Consider the following 18,387-nt stretch of genomic DNA (forward strand, 5'->3'; position numbering starts at 1 on the left):
TTACCTTGTGGAGATGTTCAAGTGCCAAAACGATTTCCCCAATGTAAATTTGCACCTCATTTTCTGAGAATCTCTCTCTGTGTGAAAGATGAGTAAACAATTCTCCTCCATTTATATAGTCTAAAAAGTAGAAAAAACCACCTTAGAATTTCACTTTCTGAAAATTTAATTTTCTTATTGGAATAGTCTGAGGTACTTTGTAAGCTATTTAGTAACACGTTCTGCTATCAGATGCTTTTACTTTACTGTAATTCACTAATATGTTGTACAATATTCAATTTCCTTCTTAGAGGACTGAGGGAAGAACAAGACCCACTTTTAAATAAGCAGCAAAACAAAATAAGCCTCAAATATTCATAAATTATAAAGAGGGCATTTTTTGCAAAATCAGTCTTTCAGTTATTTAGGAATATGAAAAGAAAGGAGTACAAATGATATCTACACAGTATTTGTAGACTCTTATGAAATACTCTTGTGAGCAACAAGGCAGACTGACATAAAGGCAATTCAGAAAACAGGTATTAGGTGAAATAATCAACTACGGACGGTTACAAAATTTTCCCTTCACAAGAGAAATTAAGATGGTAAAAATTACTGGAGGAGATTATTTCCACATACAGTCCCTCATGGAAACCACACTTTCATTCTTTTCAGGCTATGACACAAGGTTTTCCCGCAGTAAGGAAGAGGGGAAAAAAAGTAACTATTACAACAGAGCTCCACTGCAACACAAACATTTTAGATGAAGAGCTGTTTATGCTAGCAGTGTACATTACAGCCATTAATTTGCAACCTCACAGCCCCTATTATTGTATTTGAGGTCTACATGTACAGAGCAGGGAACACACCCCACATCATCTTATGCAATATTTTCTTCAAAATTGTTTCTCTAGATTTATTGGTATAAGACCTAAATCCATTGGGATTTATCTTATCCATCTTATAAGACCTAAATCCATTGGACCCTAAAAGGATCCAATCCTATTGCAATTTAACAGTTTGAAGGAGAAAGCATGTATATATAAATCACAGACATTCTGATCTCTCTCCACTTTTTAGTTCTCCAGTTGTCTGTTTGAGAAGGAATACTAGTTAAATCAAACAATGTAGGGAAAAGTATTTATCTATATCAGTAAGCATATGAAAAAGATTTAATGAAATACAAATAACCTACATTTTACAATTGCTTCCTTCTTCTAAAAAACTTCAGCACATAGAAAAAGATAACAGAAACAAATTTTTTAAATATTTCTAGCTGGAACCGCTAACTTAGTATAAGGTAAGCATTGAATTCCCAGGCACTGTCCTAAGGACTGTGACAGATCCAAACCAACGCTGCCACAGGAATGGCACAAGCTTAATTCTATGCAGGTTGTAACATTAACCACAGCCCAATGAAACAACCAGCCTTCATGTTCTTGGTGCTAGATCAAATGCATGGCTAAAATAGTGGAAAAAAAATTACCAGTTAGTTCAATATAAACTCCATTTGACAGTTCAGATTATTTAGCTTTTTTTTAAGTATTAGTAGGTTAACCTTGCATGACAAGCTTTGTATAGGATTGGTGGCATTCACATGGACACAACACTTAGTTCTTTCAATACAGCTTAAAGCCAATGTAAAAACTGGAATCAACTCCAAACCCTGCATTCTGGAAATTTGGCAGAAGTGCAGCTGCACGTCTGTACTTGATTCAGTCTATTCATACAGCTATGTAATCTGACAGCATAAAGAACTGTACCAAATATTGCACTGAGGCTCCAATTCTAAAAATTCTTGAAGCTAAAATGGCATGTTCTCACACACCAAGTTCAGCCAGGTACAAAAAAAAAACCAGACACTGGTTTCCCCCAAAATTCAGAAGCCTCTGAAACACATACATTTCAAAACTAAACTGAAGTGATTCACAAAGACTTACATAACGAGAAATGAAAAACTTGTAACAAACAATTTATTTCCCTCAGGAGGGTGTGAAGCCTAGTTGAATTACAAAGTAGCTTACATCATGTTAGGTAAAAAAAATATACACTGTTAGAAAAAGTGATTAAAAGAAAGTTTTAAACTAATTATTCCCATTTTCTTCTAAAAAAGAAGGAATAAAGGACCTTTCTGGCCCCAACGGATATTCTGAGAATGCATACAGAACTTAGGGAAAAAACAAAACAAAACAGAAGGCTGTAGTTATACATTAGCTATAAATTTCTTGCTTCAAACATCACCTCAGCATTGTATTACAGTGGACACATGCCCAGTGTGCACTATCTGCTATGTAATGTTCTTCAGAACTACTGGGCTTGCTCCTCTCTGACTCTTACAAGAATATAATATCAAGCTTTTAATTTTCCTTCATATAAGAGGCTTTTAGGGGCTTCTAATTATCCTTGTCATCTAAATTTCTCCAATACTATGTATTTATTTTTAGGTAAATACATCCATCTCAGGTTTGAGGTTGGGGTGTTTTTTATTTTTTTTTTCCTCCTTTTATTTAATATTTCAAATAGGATCTGTATTCTATACAAAAGTATCTTGATTTAAAGAATGGTACTATAATATTTATAATAAATATTCACATTCTGTCTTATTTAATCTCTCAAATTTTCCTAAGTTATTAACACTAAATTATAAACACTAAATTTGCTCCTGATCTGAAAGGTAGAAATATTTTTAATTTTGGAGTGGTACCAAACCTTATGAACAAGCTCTATTTGCAGCACAGAAATGTGTGATTTTAGATTATCTCTTAACACCCAAAAATTGACACATGCAAGGTATCTCAATACTCAAAGATCAAATTATTTCATAACAAAAGTTTTGGCATCAAACGTTTCCAGGCCATTGATGAATATACATATATATTTTTTGCTGCATATTAGTCACAGATACCACTAACCCTGCCAGTCAGAGTAGAACACTGAAGTTCAAAAAGGAAAACCACAAATACAGACACTGTTGAAGATGAACAGTATTTTCCTTCCTATGCTCTCTCATGCGATCTCCAACCACACTGTACTTAACGCCAAATGAAAAAAACTACAAAACATTGAGATAAAAGGGCTTTTTTTTTTTTTTCATTAACATAAGACTTAAATCCATAAGACTACTCACCTAAAATGAGATGAAGCTTTGTATCTGTCTGGAAGGCATAATGTAACGTGACTAAAAATGGTGATTGCCTAATGTGCTCCAAGACTTGTCGTTCTGTCCTTGTGTGCTCAGTTGTTTTGGCTTTTTGAACTATTGTTGCTTTCTTCAGTACTTTCATGGCATATAGTTTTCCAGCATCATGGCCGCTTACTTTCCTCACGAGGAACACTTTTCCATAGGCTTAAAAAGTGGAGAGAAAAACAAAAAACAAACCAAAGACACAAAAAACACAAGTTACCTATTGTACTACAGATCTGGCTGATACTATTATTATTTTCAATTACTCATTGTTATGGCAAGCAGTAATCATTCAGGTTAAAATCTTCTAAAACACTTTTTCTGTTTCAGACTGAACTTTTCTGAGCAAAATTCAACCAAATGAGCTTCTCAACTGAACACTGCCAGACTAGGAAAACAATAGGTTTCAGTATTTAAAAACAATTTTAAGAGCTAACGATTTCTTCCTTTGTAATAACCTAAAATTCCTATATCTAGAATTAAGCAAGAGTGTGGAGTAAGAGAGATGCTATTTTTTTGTCCTCACCATAGTCTGCCCATATTTGCACAACTTACATACTTTCATTATTGGTTTTATAGCACTGAGCTTCCAAAAATCCATAGAAAAACCAATTAATTCTTCCCATCAGTATTTAGTACATAGGAACTTTCTGAGGCTCCCCTACTGGACTTAAATGAGAATAAGCCAGAGGAATTCTCAAAAATAAAGTTAACTGAACACACACAGTAAAAGTAGTCTTTCCAGAGTTTTAAATACGCTCCATACTGAAATAATAAGTGGCAAACACTGACATCCTTTACTTTGTTTTTTTTTATTAAAAAGGACTCCTGGGAACTCCACATGAGTCAATACGATACCTCTACTGGAAAAACCTGTAGAAATAGTCAAGGTTAGAATTAGTGTGCAGTCGCAGAGCCATGATCTCACTGCAATTACAGAGAGATGGTGTGACAGCTTGCGCATGACTGGAATACTGTCACGGACGGTTATACACTTTTTAGGAAAGAGGCCAGCAAGGCAAGGTGGTGGAGTTGCTCTTTACATGAGACAGCAACTGGAATGTATCGAGCTCTGTCTAGGGGTGGATGAAGGAGGAGCCAAGAGTTTATGGGTAAGAATTAAGGGATAAGCTAACATGGGTGACACTCTTATGGGTGTCTACTGCAGGTCACCTGATCAGGAAGAGGAAGTAGATGAGGCCTTCTACAGACAGCTGGAAGTAGACCACATGATCACAGACCCATGGTTCTCAGAACCACCCTGGCAGCTGCTGGAAAGAAAGCACAGCTCGGCACACAGGAGCCCAGAAGGTTCTTGCAGAGCACTCATGATAACTTTCACATGGGGTGGGGAAGCCCACGAGGAGAGATGTGCTGCTGGACCTTGTACTAACAAACACAGAAGGACAGGATGGGGATGTGAAGACTGGGGGTAGCCTTGGCTGCAGTGACCAAGATGAGATGGTGGAGTTCAGAATCCCGCATGAAGAAAGTAGGGTAATAAGTAGGATTACAGCCCTGGACTTCAGGCAAACTAACTCTGGCCGCTTCAAGGGTCTACTTAGAGTACTCTCATAGGTTAGGTCTCTAGGCGGTAGGGCGGGTCCAAGAGAGTTGGTTAATATTCAAGTATTACTTCCTCCAAGCTTATGATCAGGGCATCCCTATGAATAAGAAATGAAGCAATAGGGGCTGAAGATCTGCATGGATGGGCAAGGCACTTCTGGCAAAACCTGAAGAGAAGAAGTTTACAGCATATGGAAAAAGGGTAAGGACACTTAGGAGGAATATAGGACTATTGTCAGAGTATGGTAGAGATGTGTCAGGGGAAGCTAAGGTCCACTTGGAATTAAATCTGTCAAGGGATATCAAGGACAACCAGAAGGGTTTCTTGAAGGACATCAGTAGCTAAAGGAAGACTTGGGAAAATGTAGGCCCACTGCTGAATGAAGTAGGTGCCCTGGTGACAAAGGGTACAGAGAAAGCAGAGTTATTGAACTTGCTTCTTACTGCTAAAGCTAGCCCTCAGAAATCCCAGACCCTGGGGGCTTTTTCTTGGTCAAGGATAGGGTTAGAAATCATTTAGGCGAACCTGACGCCCACAAATTCATGAGCCCTGAAGCTATTCATCCACAAATGCTGAGGCAGTTAGCAGATGTTACTGCTAGGCCACTCTCACTAATCTTTGAAAGGCCACAAAGAACAGGAAAGATTCCTGAGGACTGAAGAAAAGCCAGTATCACTCCAATCTTCAAAAAGGGCAAGAAAGAAGACTCAGAAAACCATAGGCAATTCAGCCTCACCTCCATCCATGGAAGGGTGACGGAACAACTCATCCTGGACCAGCTGGGAAGATGAAGGGGCAGCAGTGCACGTTCTCTACCTTGAATTCAGCATGGCTGTTGACACCATCTCCCATAAAATTCTCATATGTAAGCTCAGCAAGTGTGGGCTAGGTGAGTAGACAGTGAGGTGGATTGAGAACTGGCTGAATGGCAAAGGTCAGTGGGCTGTGATCAGTGGCACAGAGTTCTAGCCCAGAGAAGACAGAGGGGATCTTATCAATGCATACAAATAAATATATTAAGGATGGGTCTCAAGAGGATGGGGCCAGACTTTTTTCAATAGTGCCCAGCAACAGGATAAGGGGCAACATGCACAAACTGAAAAACATGAAATTCCATATGAATATGAGGCAAATCTTCTTTACTTTGAGGGTGACAACACACTGGAAGAGGCTGTCCAGAGAGGTTGTGGAGCCTCCATCTCTGGAGATATTCAAAACCCCCTTGCATACAATCCTGTGCAACATGTCCTAGGTTAATCTGCTTTAGCAGGGATTGGACTAGGTGGCCTCCAGTGCTTCCTTCCAATCCCAACCATTCTGTGTTTCTGTAGTAGATACACAAACAGGATGTTTGTATCTTTCACTATGTAAAAGAATGAGTGTTACTTTTGTAGATGTAAGTAATTATAATTGCTCAAAGGGATCAGGAGGAAGGAACAATGATGTGGTTGACCTATTTAGATCAAGGTACTTAAATTCTCTTGCAAAAAGGTCTTAAAAACACTAAACAATCATAGGTGCAAAGAAGGGGGGTCCACTTATAAATTAAGAGCTATGTTAGCAGACAAAAAGCTAAAAGATTAAAAATAAATATTCAGCTTTTTCAGAGAAAGCAGATCACCACAAGAATTCATCCTGCCTGATTCAGTCATAGATGAACAGCGATGAAGATGATTTTCTTGGTTTAGTAAATTATCCACTGCAACAGAAATTGAAGCTTACTGTTGAAAACTCTACCACAGTATGAAAATAGTAGCTGAAAAAATAAAATGGTAGATAAAATTTCAAATAGGTAGATGTGAATTCACATATCATAATAACATACAGTGTTAAAACTGAGAAGAAAAAAAATAACTGGAGTTACCACAGACAACCCTATGAGAAAACACCAGTAGTAATCAAAAAAAACAAACAGAATGTTAGAACTTCAAGAAAAGTATTGAAGAAATGACACAAGTGTACCATCCCCCGAACCTTCAACACAAACCCAGAAATCCCTTATGCTGTGGTACAAAATCTTTGTGTCCTTATATCTTGAACGATGCACACTATTTTGGTCTCTTCTGTCCCCAGCTCCCCTCCTCCCATTAGGAAAAAATAAGTATAAAACTTAGAAAAATAAAGGAAAGGGTAAGAGAATTCCTCTAATTATAAAGGGAAGTAAACATATTTCCACTCTTTTTTTAGCCTGAAAAAGTAGAGTCCTTAAGAAGATTATATAGAGTTTAGAGAAAAACAAAATTATATGAAGGTAAGTAAAGACCAAATTTTCATTATTTCTAGGAATAAAATAACTAAGGCAACAAATTAAATCATTAGGTATCAACATTAAGTACATAAAATAAATATGTAGTTAAGCTGTCGAACTACTGCTACATAATACTACAGATGTCAAAAATGTAGATGAATTCAAAAAGACTATATAAATCCCTGAGGGAGAGGAAAGCATGGCAAGTGTTGCTAAACACCGAAGAGAACCTCTGGCTCAGGCAGACCCCAAACTGCAGGCTGCTACAATCATCAGGAAATCATCACTGCATGCCTCTCTTAAGCCACTATGAGACGGAAAACTGAACCAGCTGGTTGCTTTGTCCAACCCTTATAATTACCTTCACATTACTTTTCTCAAAAGGAATGCTTAAGTATCTCTAACCTGAAAATACACTAGAACAGAGTATACTGTCCTGATCTGAGACATTCAAATTTAGTTGGTCTTTAAAAATGCTACAGCATATACTACGCTTTCAGTAAGCAAACGCATATAACTCCAGATTATTTTCTGGATTTTTTCCAGACAGGTAGAGACTTTTAAACTATCCAATGACACGTGGGTTTTTTTCCTACAACAAAGTTCTACTTCATTCAGTATACAGAAGTGATACTGCTCATATACTGAACAATTCTTTTTAAGAAGTTCTTTACCTGACTCATCACACTCTAAGGAATCATGCTTGGCTTCTTTACAGAACTCATTATCTGCAATAAGAGCTTTCATAAAATAAGTTTTTACAACATAACTCTCAAGAATGGCAAACAGACTCAGAATAGGTGAGTGTAAACATCTTTCTATTTTGGGAGACAAAGGCGAGATACACAGGACAGTCTCTTTCAAGGTTCTCAGTATTGTATTGCATTCTCCAACTTTGTAGGCATGAGATCTCTAAGTTGGATTCAATGGTTACCAATTGGTCATCAAGAAATGGATAAACAGATGTAAAAAGATCGCTTTAGTAAAATAGGCACGGGCCATAAATCCTGTCATGATCTACAGGCACAGGTGATCTGAATCGAGGTTGCACAGACCATAATATTGCAACCATAGCAATACCATTATGCATATGCACAATGTTATTTTCCAATACTGGATATTAACTTATTTTTAGCACCTGAAAAACAGATCCCTACCACTGAGATGACTGTTTTAAAGAAACTGCTTCCAAAAGTAATATTGACATCTTTATAAGGAGTTACTTCTCAAAAAATGTAGATAACTCTTCTGCATTTACTAATGCAACAAAAATAGTGCAGAGAATGGCCTTATCTTGCATTTCCCAACTGTTTAAAGAAGCAGCCCTGGTTTTCACCAGTTTTCAGCCGAAGCTTGAAACTGAACTTCCTTGTTGCCTCTCTGAAAAACCCAATCTAGAGCATTAAACACAAGTTTTCTTAGATTCCCAGGAAACAGTAGTTTTATCAGAAATGTTGGAGAACATTACATTAAGCTAAACTAAAATTTTAAAAAAGCCTCATGATTTTAACACTTGGCTACCTGTATCTTCAATCACACTTTATAAAACCATTCAAAACCACGTCATAGAGACAGAATGCAGCATGTACTACAGCTTTACATGTAGCATAGGAGAAAATTAACTCATTAGTGTAATAGCTGTAAGGAAATCTCTAGAAACAATACTATTGTTATCATAAAAGAATTTGCAACACAGAGCTGTACCATGGTACAAATTGTTTCTTCAGAAATCTGAAAAGAACTGACAGAGTGATGAGGATTCTCAGCATTTTTGATGAGAATAAATCTTAAGTAGCACTATTTTAATCAAATGACTCATGATATATTCAACACCAGAATCTCTGATATCACCACAAGAAATCTACTTAAAAGACAACACTGCAAAAGCAATTCATTTGAGTGGCAGCAAGGAGAGAGCACATAAGCTAATTGCAATAGCCTTACCTGGTAATTGTATTTCTGAAAAGCTTTTTTAATTTCTCAAAGAGCGACATTTTAATGTTCATTCTCATAAAATCTCATGTACATCTCATCTACTGCCAAGGTAGAAATATTTAGCCAGCAATATATCCCCCATAATGAATTGCACAGTCACCAAATATTCGTGCCCCAAATTCATTAAAAATATATTAAATGGTAGAAAAATTAAAAGACTATATAATACATAGACAAACACAAACTATGTTACACTGATCTTGCAGTTTATTAAGAGAAATAAAATAAAAATTTAAAGAAAAGAGTAATTATTAGTTGCAAATTTATACGGATATCAGCCTTTAAGGTGATTAAGAGATTTCATAACAGCAATTTATACCTAATTTCCACTCAATTTGTGGGACAGAAAAATATAGTTGGGTGTTAAAACTTTCTTTTCACTACTGCCTTTTTAATGAATACAAATTCATAGTAATATATCATAAGTGTATATATTTATAAGTATAGATAAAAGTTTACTTAGATATAAGTATTTATATAAGTATATATATACATAGTAATATATCATATCATCATTATAAGCATATCACCATCCTAAGTAACAATTCAGCAGTTCATTAGAATATTCTAAAATACACACTTGCTGAAGGACAATGAATTAAAAATATAAAATATTCTCTGGTCCTTTGTTCTTTCTGTATAAATGAAAGCACATTAAGCCACTGCAGCACACCAGCTAATTCTTGCAGAGAAAAAGGCATGCAATTCTTATGGTTTATAGCACATAGGATGGTTTCTGTGGACTTCTAAATCCATCAAAACTTACATTTGTATACAGATTATTTTTTAAATCTATCTTTTCAAGTGTTAGCATACACTACACCTCATTCTTAAATTATTTTTAACCGTCAGTGTAAAAGTAATCATGAGACAATAAAGGAAAAGGCTCAGAGGTACAAAATAAATTTCATTGTATTCCTGCATGATATATACCTAATGACTTCTTTTCTCTCTACTTTAGATTTAATCTTCCTAAGGAATTTGGAGGAAGAACTCTCACTGTGCATGTATCTGTCTATATGAATTAAAATTTGGGAGGTGGTAAAGTTATAAAGGCATATAGCTCTAGCACGTAAAAATGGGGGGAAAAGCCAAGCAAAAACCTTAACAAATATCAAATAATGGCATTTTGAACAAGTATTTCCAAATTTTACTGTCTATGACCAAACTGTCAAAAACAAAGCCAGTGATGATTAATAAGAAAGGCAAAAAGTGACAGGAGAGTGTATATACTTTATATCAGCATTTTGCTTTTGTTCCTGTTTTGCTTTTTTGCCTTTTTTAAAAAGTGTTATTACAGTAAATAGGTCTAGCAGGCAATACATGCCTAACTTTTTTTTCTTTTTTAAAGCAAGTAAGTTTTTAGAAAGCAGCTCACATATGCAAGACAATCTACCACTGGATAAGCATGACATTAATTTTTAAGTATCACAAAAATTAAGGTAAATAATTTTCTTCAAAAATTGTTTTAAAGGTACTGCATACTGCTGAAGTTTGATGAAGCCAGAACAATTAACCAAGAGCTGCCTGGATCATATTTTTACTTTCTTCTTCCCTTCTTAAATGTAGGATTGCGATTGCTATTCTCTCCAGTTATACTGAACCACTTCTGCCATTATTTCCAGTAGGAATCTTTGCTACTATCTCCAATTTAATGTCCAGATTCTTTCAGAGTTCTCTGATGGGTGAATAAGACAAATTTGTCCAGGTTCTTTGATTGAACATAGTTCTCTCTTTTCAGTCTGTTCTTCATACAGAAAAATTATTTCCTATTTCCAAGGCCTGTCTCCAATTAGCCATCCCACCTACCGTTCAGGATACATTCTAGCTGTCCTCAGAAGCAATTGAAATAAAATATTTAATTGGAGTTTGGAATTATTTTTAAACACTCACTAATTTTGGCTTACACTTCTAAGCACAGTACCCATGCTTCTTTATTTCTCCTCCTTTTATGAGAAAATATTTTATATTTTCTTCAATATGATTTGAAAGAACTAACTTCCATTTCACAGTCTTAACTTTATCAGAATACTTTCTGACCACTTAGATGAAACTTCATTCTATGTTCTTGTATAACAAGATTTTTGAGATGGCTATTTAAATCTGACATTCATCCCACTAATTTTGTTCCCTTCATAGCAATAAATCCTTCAGATTCTAAGCAACTTCCACATGTAAGGATAATATTCTTCCCATGTAAGCACTTAAATCAAAAAAATCATGAATAAAACATTCTCTTTGATATGTGGTAGTTAGATTCTTGTTTCTCATTATTTTTTGTCTTTATGAGTGAACCGTAGTTCAAGAGGTAGACCAGATTATTAGTGAACATGCTCAGGAATCACTTGTATTGTCTCTTAAGCACAGTTGAAAGAGTGAATGAAAGTGGCATTTATTAAACTTGAGTAGAAAAAAAAGGAATAATCTATCCACAGAAAAATGCGTGGCCCAGAATGTACTCTGACAGTGTTTTGTTATTTTAAAAACATATTTACAAAGAATGAAGCAAATACGCCAAGTGGGTGTGCATAAATCAACACAGCCACCTTCTCCTGTTGTTCCCTTCCTGCTTTGGGAAGCAATTAAATTGATGAAAAGTAACCTTCTTCTACAGAATAGACACTGGTTTTCTATGTCCCACAGAGAAAAGCTTTAACTAGATAGGAGGGACAAGATGGAAACATGAATTCAGTGGACAGGAAATCTGAAAATTCCATATTTGCAAGGCTATACAGTAACAGAAGGAGAAGAGGACTTAAATGAAAATAAAAACAGACTGCAATTGCAAAAAGTATATACTGAGTAGAACACAGGCAAGTCAGAGAAGTCAAGCAAGTAATAACGAGCTCCCAGAGCAACAAGTACATTATTAACAGCTTTATTAAGAGTGGCATACTGTCATGTATTTTGTTTTACTGATGTAAAGTGTTACTGATTTCTTCAAGTTTATTTATTAATATCCCTTTAATGCAATTAAAAGGATATAACTCAGATTTTTGCTTCCTTGTCTTTTCTGCAAGACTCGGGTCAAAAGACGAAAGTGTATACTGTGATACTATTTTAATACCAAAAATCAAAATATAACAACATGCCTCCAATTGAGAGAGTATATAAGAAGAAATCAGACAAAAAGAAATGTAAGAAATCAATTCAAATTAAAGAAAAAGTAAGTATGAAATTATGCTAAGACATGGCATGAAAAAAATGTTATAACAAAAAATTGCTTCCATGGGAGAAACATCAGCACACATGGAAACTATTTCTAATAATCTTAAATATTTTTATTTTTAAAACATAAAGCTTAAAAATGAAGTTTTAAATAAACTTTCACTGCTGTTACCTGAAGAGAACCACCACCAAGTCTATAAGAAACTACCACAATTACATACACTTAAAGTATCATTGAATTTCACATGATTTGCATATCTTTTTTGGTTATTCCAGTTGCTTCATAGCAGACTATACTTAAAAATATTGCAATTAGTTTAAGTAGCATGTACAGTCATCACTTAATGTAACTGTGAGGTTTCAATATGTTCTGCCTTGCGTTACTGTAGACTGATTATCAGTTTGATAACACTGCATGCTGCAAAACTCCACAGTGAAGCATTTTAAAACAGCATCACAGTTTTATTTAGTATTAGCTATATTACAGTACTATCAGTAACACCTAAAACCTCAGACCAGGATAAAGTTTTCACTGCCTGAGTAAAGATAACTCTTGTCTCTTTGCGGCGCTCTCACTGCCGCGGCCCGGGTTCGATTCCCGGTCAGGGATACTCCCCCGGGCAGATGGAGCCCGTTAGCCCTGTGAGGCCATCCGTCTATGAGAAGGTCACTCTAAACAAACCTACGTCCTGAGGACCTCACTGCCATTGTCCAAGCTCGCTTGGCCCCGGCAGATGTACCTTAGGATTAAAGGGTGGGCTCAGTTCAGCGCATGTTGTGTCTCACCTAAAAAAAAAATCCACTGTGCAGGTTTGAAAGGTAAAAGACCTTTCCCAAAATCTTCATTCACGAAGACTGGCCATGCTATAGCAATACCCAGAATGTTTCTCAAGTAAGAAAATTAAACATCCTCAGCAAGAACATCTTAGGAAGGTTGCAGAATCTCTGCTACTGGAGGCTTTCAAGAATGAATCCCCATCAGGGATGATGCAGGTGTAACTGACTGTGACTTGGGCCAACCAATTAAGGGACCTCTTAGAGTCCATTCCAGTCCTGCTTTCAGCTATGCCATGTTCCTGCAAACACTGACGACTGGTAGATGGTCACTCCCCCAAAAGCAAAAAGAACTAGGTCCATTCTGATCAGGTCACTGGCATTTAATGCTGTCCAATAATTAGCATGCAGCAACCTCTGAGATATGTAGTGCACAAGTCTCAGTTGTGATAGGCTTGAGACTGAACAAAGCTTCTTGACTGCCCTGATGGTCTAGATTTCTGAAGCAAGAACCTCAGGCTATGGTTAAAATTGCATTGTAAAAAAGTGGTGGTGGGGGAACGAACCAAAAAACAAAACAACCAAAAAACCATCAAACACCATAAAAACTACTCTTCCTACAAATGCCATTCCAGAACACCCAAGGAGTCCTAAAGTTTGCAGGAGTCTTTTAGTAGACTTCAAACTATTTCAAGAACTAAGACGGAAGATGTTTCTGGAGCAACAAGACAACTAGAGCAGGATAAAGTCAGACAGGCATGCTTTGTCAGCTTTTTCTTTTTTTACTTCACACATACATACACTGTCAATTCCATTATGTAGCCATTGAAGTAGACTTTTCTGAAAGGGATCACTCAAAAATTATCCTGTTAACCTGAGAGAATAGGATAGCTTTGCACTGTGAGCCTATGGATTACCTGCTACGGTTAAGAGTATCCCAGGCTAAGAGAAATTTGACCAATCTGTTCATGAAGAAGAGAGGGTGTGGAAAGTAGCAATGAACGACAGACAACAGTTCAACAGCAGCAAAAGGGTATTTCAGGGGTTCTACCTAAAGACAGTAGGTCAGGTTACTAGTCTGAAGTTGAAGACTGACACTTAGAAACCACCAAAACTTACTTTGTATCCCAAATGCAATAGTTGTAATATTACGGTGATCTCAGACTAATGGAAGAGGTAACAAAAAAGGACAAAATTCTGGTATGGGACAAGTTTTCATATATATACACATAAGTATAAATACAAATTCAGCCAATGTTTCCAACAGCAGGAGAGAAAGACATCTTCACATAAATGCATAATAATTTATAATTTCATTTTTGTCAACCTCACTCAGAAAAACATAGTTGCTTCTACCTATGAATGTTCAACATTTATCTACAAATATTAAAGCTTCCTTGCCTCTACCTCTAACTACTGAAACTTAACAGCAAGAGTTGCATTTTTAAGCATATTAAATCTAAATTTAAAAAAACCCTTACTTTAGAAACAGAAAAATGTACTCTTGGGTGATTTAACAGCTTAATAAATTTATGACAGAATCTATATGACAGCTAAAACTGAAAATCAAAACCCTAGGCTCTTTTCAGTGATGTAGCAATTTGTGCAATTATAGCCTCACTGCTACTCATTAATGGCTGATAACACCCAAAAATTTAATATAACTAATGTAAAACTTTTACAGACCTTGATGGTAGTCCACCTACATGATCATCCCAATCTGCTCAACAATGCCTCTGATGTAAATACTGACTAAAGAAAAAAAGACGTAAACAACCTAAAAAGAATAAAAGTCATTACTTCTGATCTGTACACCGGCCTCTGTGTGTGTCCCTTTAGCAAAGGAGAGAGGTTTTTTTGCTGGTTACACTCAGTAATCCTACAACATCCTACAACATGCTGAAACCTCCAGTACACCAATGAACATTTTTATCTTAAAAAATACTGGGATTTGACTAGGGCAGAGAGAGACTTGAGGAGCCAACATCAACTCTCAAACAGATTAGTTAAAGAGTGGAGCATCCGATTCAATACTTTACTAACGTTACTGTTTTTTTACCAAACATTGTTTGAAAACTTATTAAAATTATCAAGATCGTGCCTTAACTTAGATCAGGTTTTTCAAAAACTATATTAAATTCTCACAAATATTCTTCCATTTTTTTAAAACAGCGCATCTTTAAAAGTGCTGTAAGTGCTGCAACATGTGATCTCCAATTTTGCGCAATATTTGTGAGAAAAAAATACAAAACTGATATCTTCCTAAGGAATGTTCCAATTACCAAAACCTCAACTAGAAAACAAAATCATACTTAGGAGTAACGCTTCCAACATTTAACTTAAAAATAGTGCATCTTACCCCCTGTTCCAAGAACTTTCAGGAGCTCAAAGTTTTCAATGCCAACTTTCTCTGCATGGCCTGTCAAATTTGCTGAGGAAAAAAAAAAAATCATTACAGATATGTAGTACATTGAAACATCATTCTGTCATCTTACTGCATGTTCAGTAAAAACAAGTTAGCAGATGAATTAAATAAGCAGCATGAAGAGGACATTCCAGTTGCACATTATATTCAACTTGAAAAGCAAGGGAAAGTAGTTTTCTTGCTGCCATCGGTGTACCTGAAGGTACAAAACCACAGAAAAACAGGTGAAGCCCATCTAGTTTGTATACACCATTTTTCATCGCATCACTGGGCATCTCTGAAAAGAGTCTAGTTCCACCTTGTCTGTAATCTCCAATCACACAGTTATGTACAGCAATCAGGTCATCCCTTAGTCCTAGCACCCTGAATACTCTCATTTTTTTGGATTATATCTTCCTTGGGATGACACAAACAGAGCCCCAACAGTTGCTCATGATTTTAACACAGGATTACTAAAGACTCTCCACTACTATCAAGCAGAAACGACCTTGAATCTGCATAACTCACAAGTATGGAAAAATCTAAGCTGCTACAAAGTTCTTTCATTTGTTGTGCAGTTTGGAAAGGTTCTGTTTATACAAATCTATACCACTTCGAGTACTTTTTTTTCTAACCTACACTCTTCTAAGCAGGGAGGTGAAGAGCTCTGTTTAAATAAAGGAGTTGTGGAGGGTTGGTTTGTTGTTGTTTATTGGGTTTTTTCTTTTCTAAGCTGCTACAAGAAAGCCTTAACCAGTTGCCATTTTTTTCATCTTTCTTTGCTATCATAATATTAGCCATCCTTTTGCAATTATGTGACTACAGACCATTCAGCAAAACAATTCGTTCAAATGATCCAGGTTAAAAGCAGTAAGAAAAAAAATAACTAAGTTTGATTATTTCTAACCAAGTTCAGTTCCCTGATCCAGTTTAATGAGCAGCTACATAAGCACTTTTACTTTCACAATTAAGGATGCAGCATCAAGCAGCAGAAGCTGGCATGGCACACAAGAATGCCTCAGAAACTTCAAGACAAACTGTATGTTTAAAGGGTAATAAAGAGAAAAACTCCTCAGTTTGGATAGGAGATGCTGATATTAACTTAACTCATTTCAGAGAAATTCTCATTTGGTTTGACATTTCTAAGAAACTCTATCAAGACACGTGCTCCCTAAACTAGTACCAAAATGTGTAGTTAATGTTCGTTCACAGAACTGCAGTAACTCAACAACTCAAAACAAACCAAAAACACAAAGTTTTTGAAAGACATCCCTCTGCAAAGGATGAACAAGTATAAAAAATCCAAACACTAAATAAATTAAAAAGCAAATTTGTTACTTATTTCAACAATCCTACAAGTCTGTAGGATTCACCTAGTTGGGTCAGGGCAACATTTGTGCTCTCAATGCAAGACACTGATGAAATCTCATCTAAAATGAGATTATTTTCAACTCTTATCATTCATCTTTTTGAGGGATTAATCAAAATTGGAATAAGTGTGGAGAGACCACTTGAAATGACTGGGAGATCATAAAGTCTAAAAGAGCTTACAGGATTTTTTTCTTGTGTGAATAGTACACATGACAATTTTTGCAAATCTGAGGGAATCTAGAAGCTATCCTAATACATTTTAAAAATAAAATAAAAAACCACACACAAAATAGTCAAATTATTATTAGAGAAACCTTACTTTTGTGATCAGTTCCATTTTAATAATGTGTAGACAGTACCAGAATCCTTAACAAATCAATGAGTCAATATGCACCACAGGAGTTGAACTGAAGCTTGCTGTACTATTTTTCACCGCAAACAGAACAAATAGTCATGCTAATGTTACATCACAGTCACAGCTTAAGACAGCAGTAAGGAAGCTGCATTCATGTGCCAAGAAAGGAGTTACAGCAGGTAAGGCAAACCCAGACTTCAGTTAATGTCTATTCAACAAGAGTATGCCATGTCACAGGAAGCAAACTGTCTTCAAGCAAGTTAATATTACATATTACTCTTTTTAACAGGTACTGAGAATGATACTCAACATACACAGTTCCAAAACATTGTCCTTCCTGCCAGGGACATCAGGAGTCAGGAACTATTCTAAAGAGACATGGGCTAGAGTGGCCACAGTTTTAATGAAGCAGTGGACATCACTAAAGAGATTCAGGACACAAAACTTCTCTGGATACTAGCTAAGTAGGTGCTGAACTCAGAATGAGAAGAAACTTTTCACTTAGAAATCCACCGATTTGGATCTTCCATGATGGACTACTCCAGAAAGGTTTTACCACCTCACATCCTTCAGGAGTGTCAGCAGAAGGCTTTTCAATAAAACACCCTTCCAGAAAGCAAAACAGTCATTTAATTCTGCCATGCTCTTGGAACTAAACAGGAACACAGAGAGTGGAACCCAGAGAAATGCTGCATCTCCAGTAACATGCTGAAGATTTGTAATGCTGGTTATAGTCCTAAAAAGAGATCAAGTCCTAAACTCAATCCATTAATCTTAACTGTACCATAAACTCACATTCAATAACATCAGTAAAACCTTTACCACTTTCATGAGGTTACACAGTACAAAGCTGAGTGATATCTAGTTTGAATTATTATGTACTTGTTTCAGCGTAAATCGTAATTTTGCACTATCCACTTAATCCCATTTTTACATCCATTTAAGATGCTTAATGGCCTTATCCTAAAAAAAAAAAATAAAATTAAATGTCTTGAAGGCTATTGTAACATTATTTTCCTAGTAAAAGGAGAAAATTACATCACAAATAAGCATATGATAGTTATAAAATAAATCCCACTCATTCTTTTTGCACTATACTAGGAAAAAAAGGCATCCCATCAGACAGCTAAAAGGTGCTGCGTAACACATAGAAGCAAGATAGGACACTTGAGACAAACTGCCTCACAATTATTCCCTATAAAGCAAGATATAAAATTACCCTTAATTACAAAATAAAAATAATAAATCTTCAAAGCTATAAGAAAAGGTTAACAACAATTTCCACAAAGTGCTTCTCCCGATGTTGCCACATGGCAATGGCTTTCTCCCACAGCCTCAGTTG

The 18,387-nt window shown here is 36.0% G+C and overlaps 1 protein-coding gene across 2 annotated transcripts in view; it reads right to left on the reverse strand.

The window, feature by feature from the left end:
* RPS6KA5 (ribosomal protein S6 kinase A5) overlaps positions 1-18,387 on the reverse strand; it is an 89,339-nt gene that overhangs the window by 51,020 nt on the left and 19,932 nt on the right. For both annotated transcript variants that reach the window (XM_027673426.1, XM_027673416.1), the window contains 3 exons: positions 15,275-15,346; positions 3,107-3,325; positions 5-120 (listed from right to left, as the gene is read on the reverse strand). In XM_027673426.1, the coding sequence (XP_027529227.1) occupies positions 5-120; positions 3,107-3,325; positions 15,275-15,346 (407 nt within the window). The remainder of the gene's footprint in view (positions 1-4; positions 121-3,106; positions 3,326-15,274; positions 15,347-18,387) is intronic.

Source organism: Neopelma chrysocephalum, unplaced genomic scaffold, assembly GCF_003984885.1.
Source record: "Neopelma chrysocephalum unplaced genomic scaffold, ASM398488v2 Primary Assembly neopelma1_24, whole genome shotgun sequence".
NCBI lineage: Eukaryota > Metazoa > Chordata > Aves > Passeriformes > Pipridae > Neopelma > Neopelma chrysocephalum.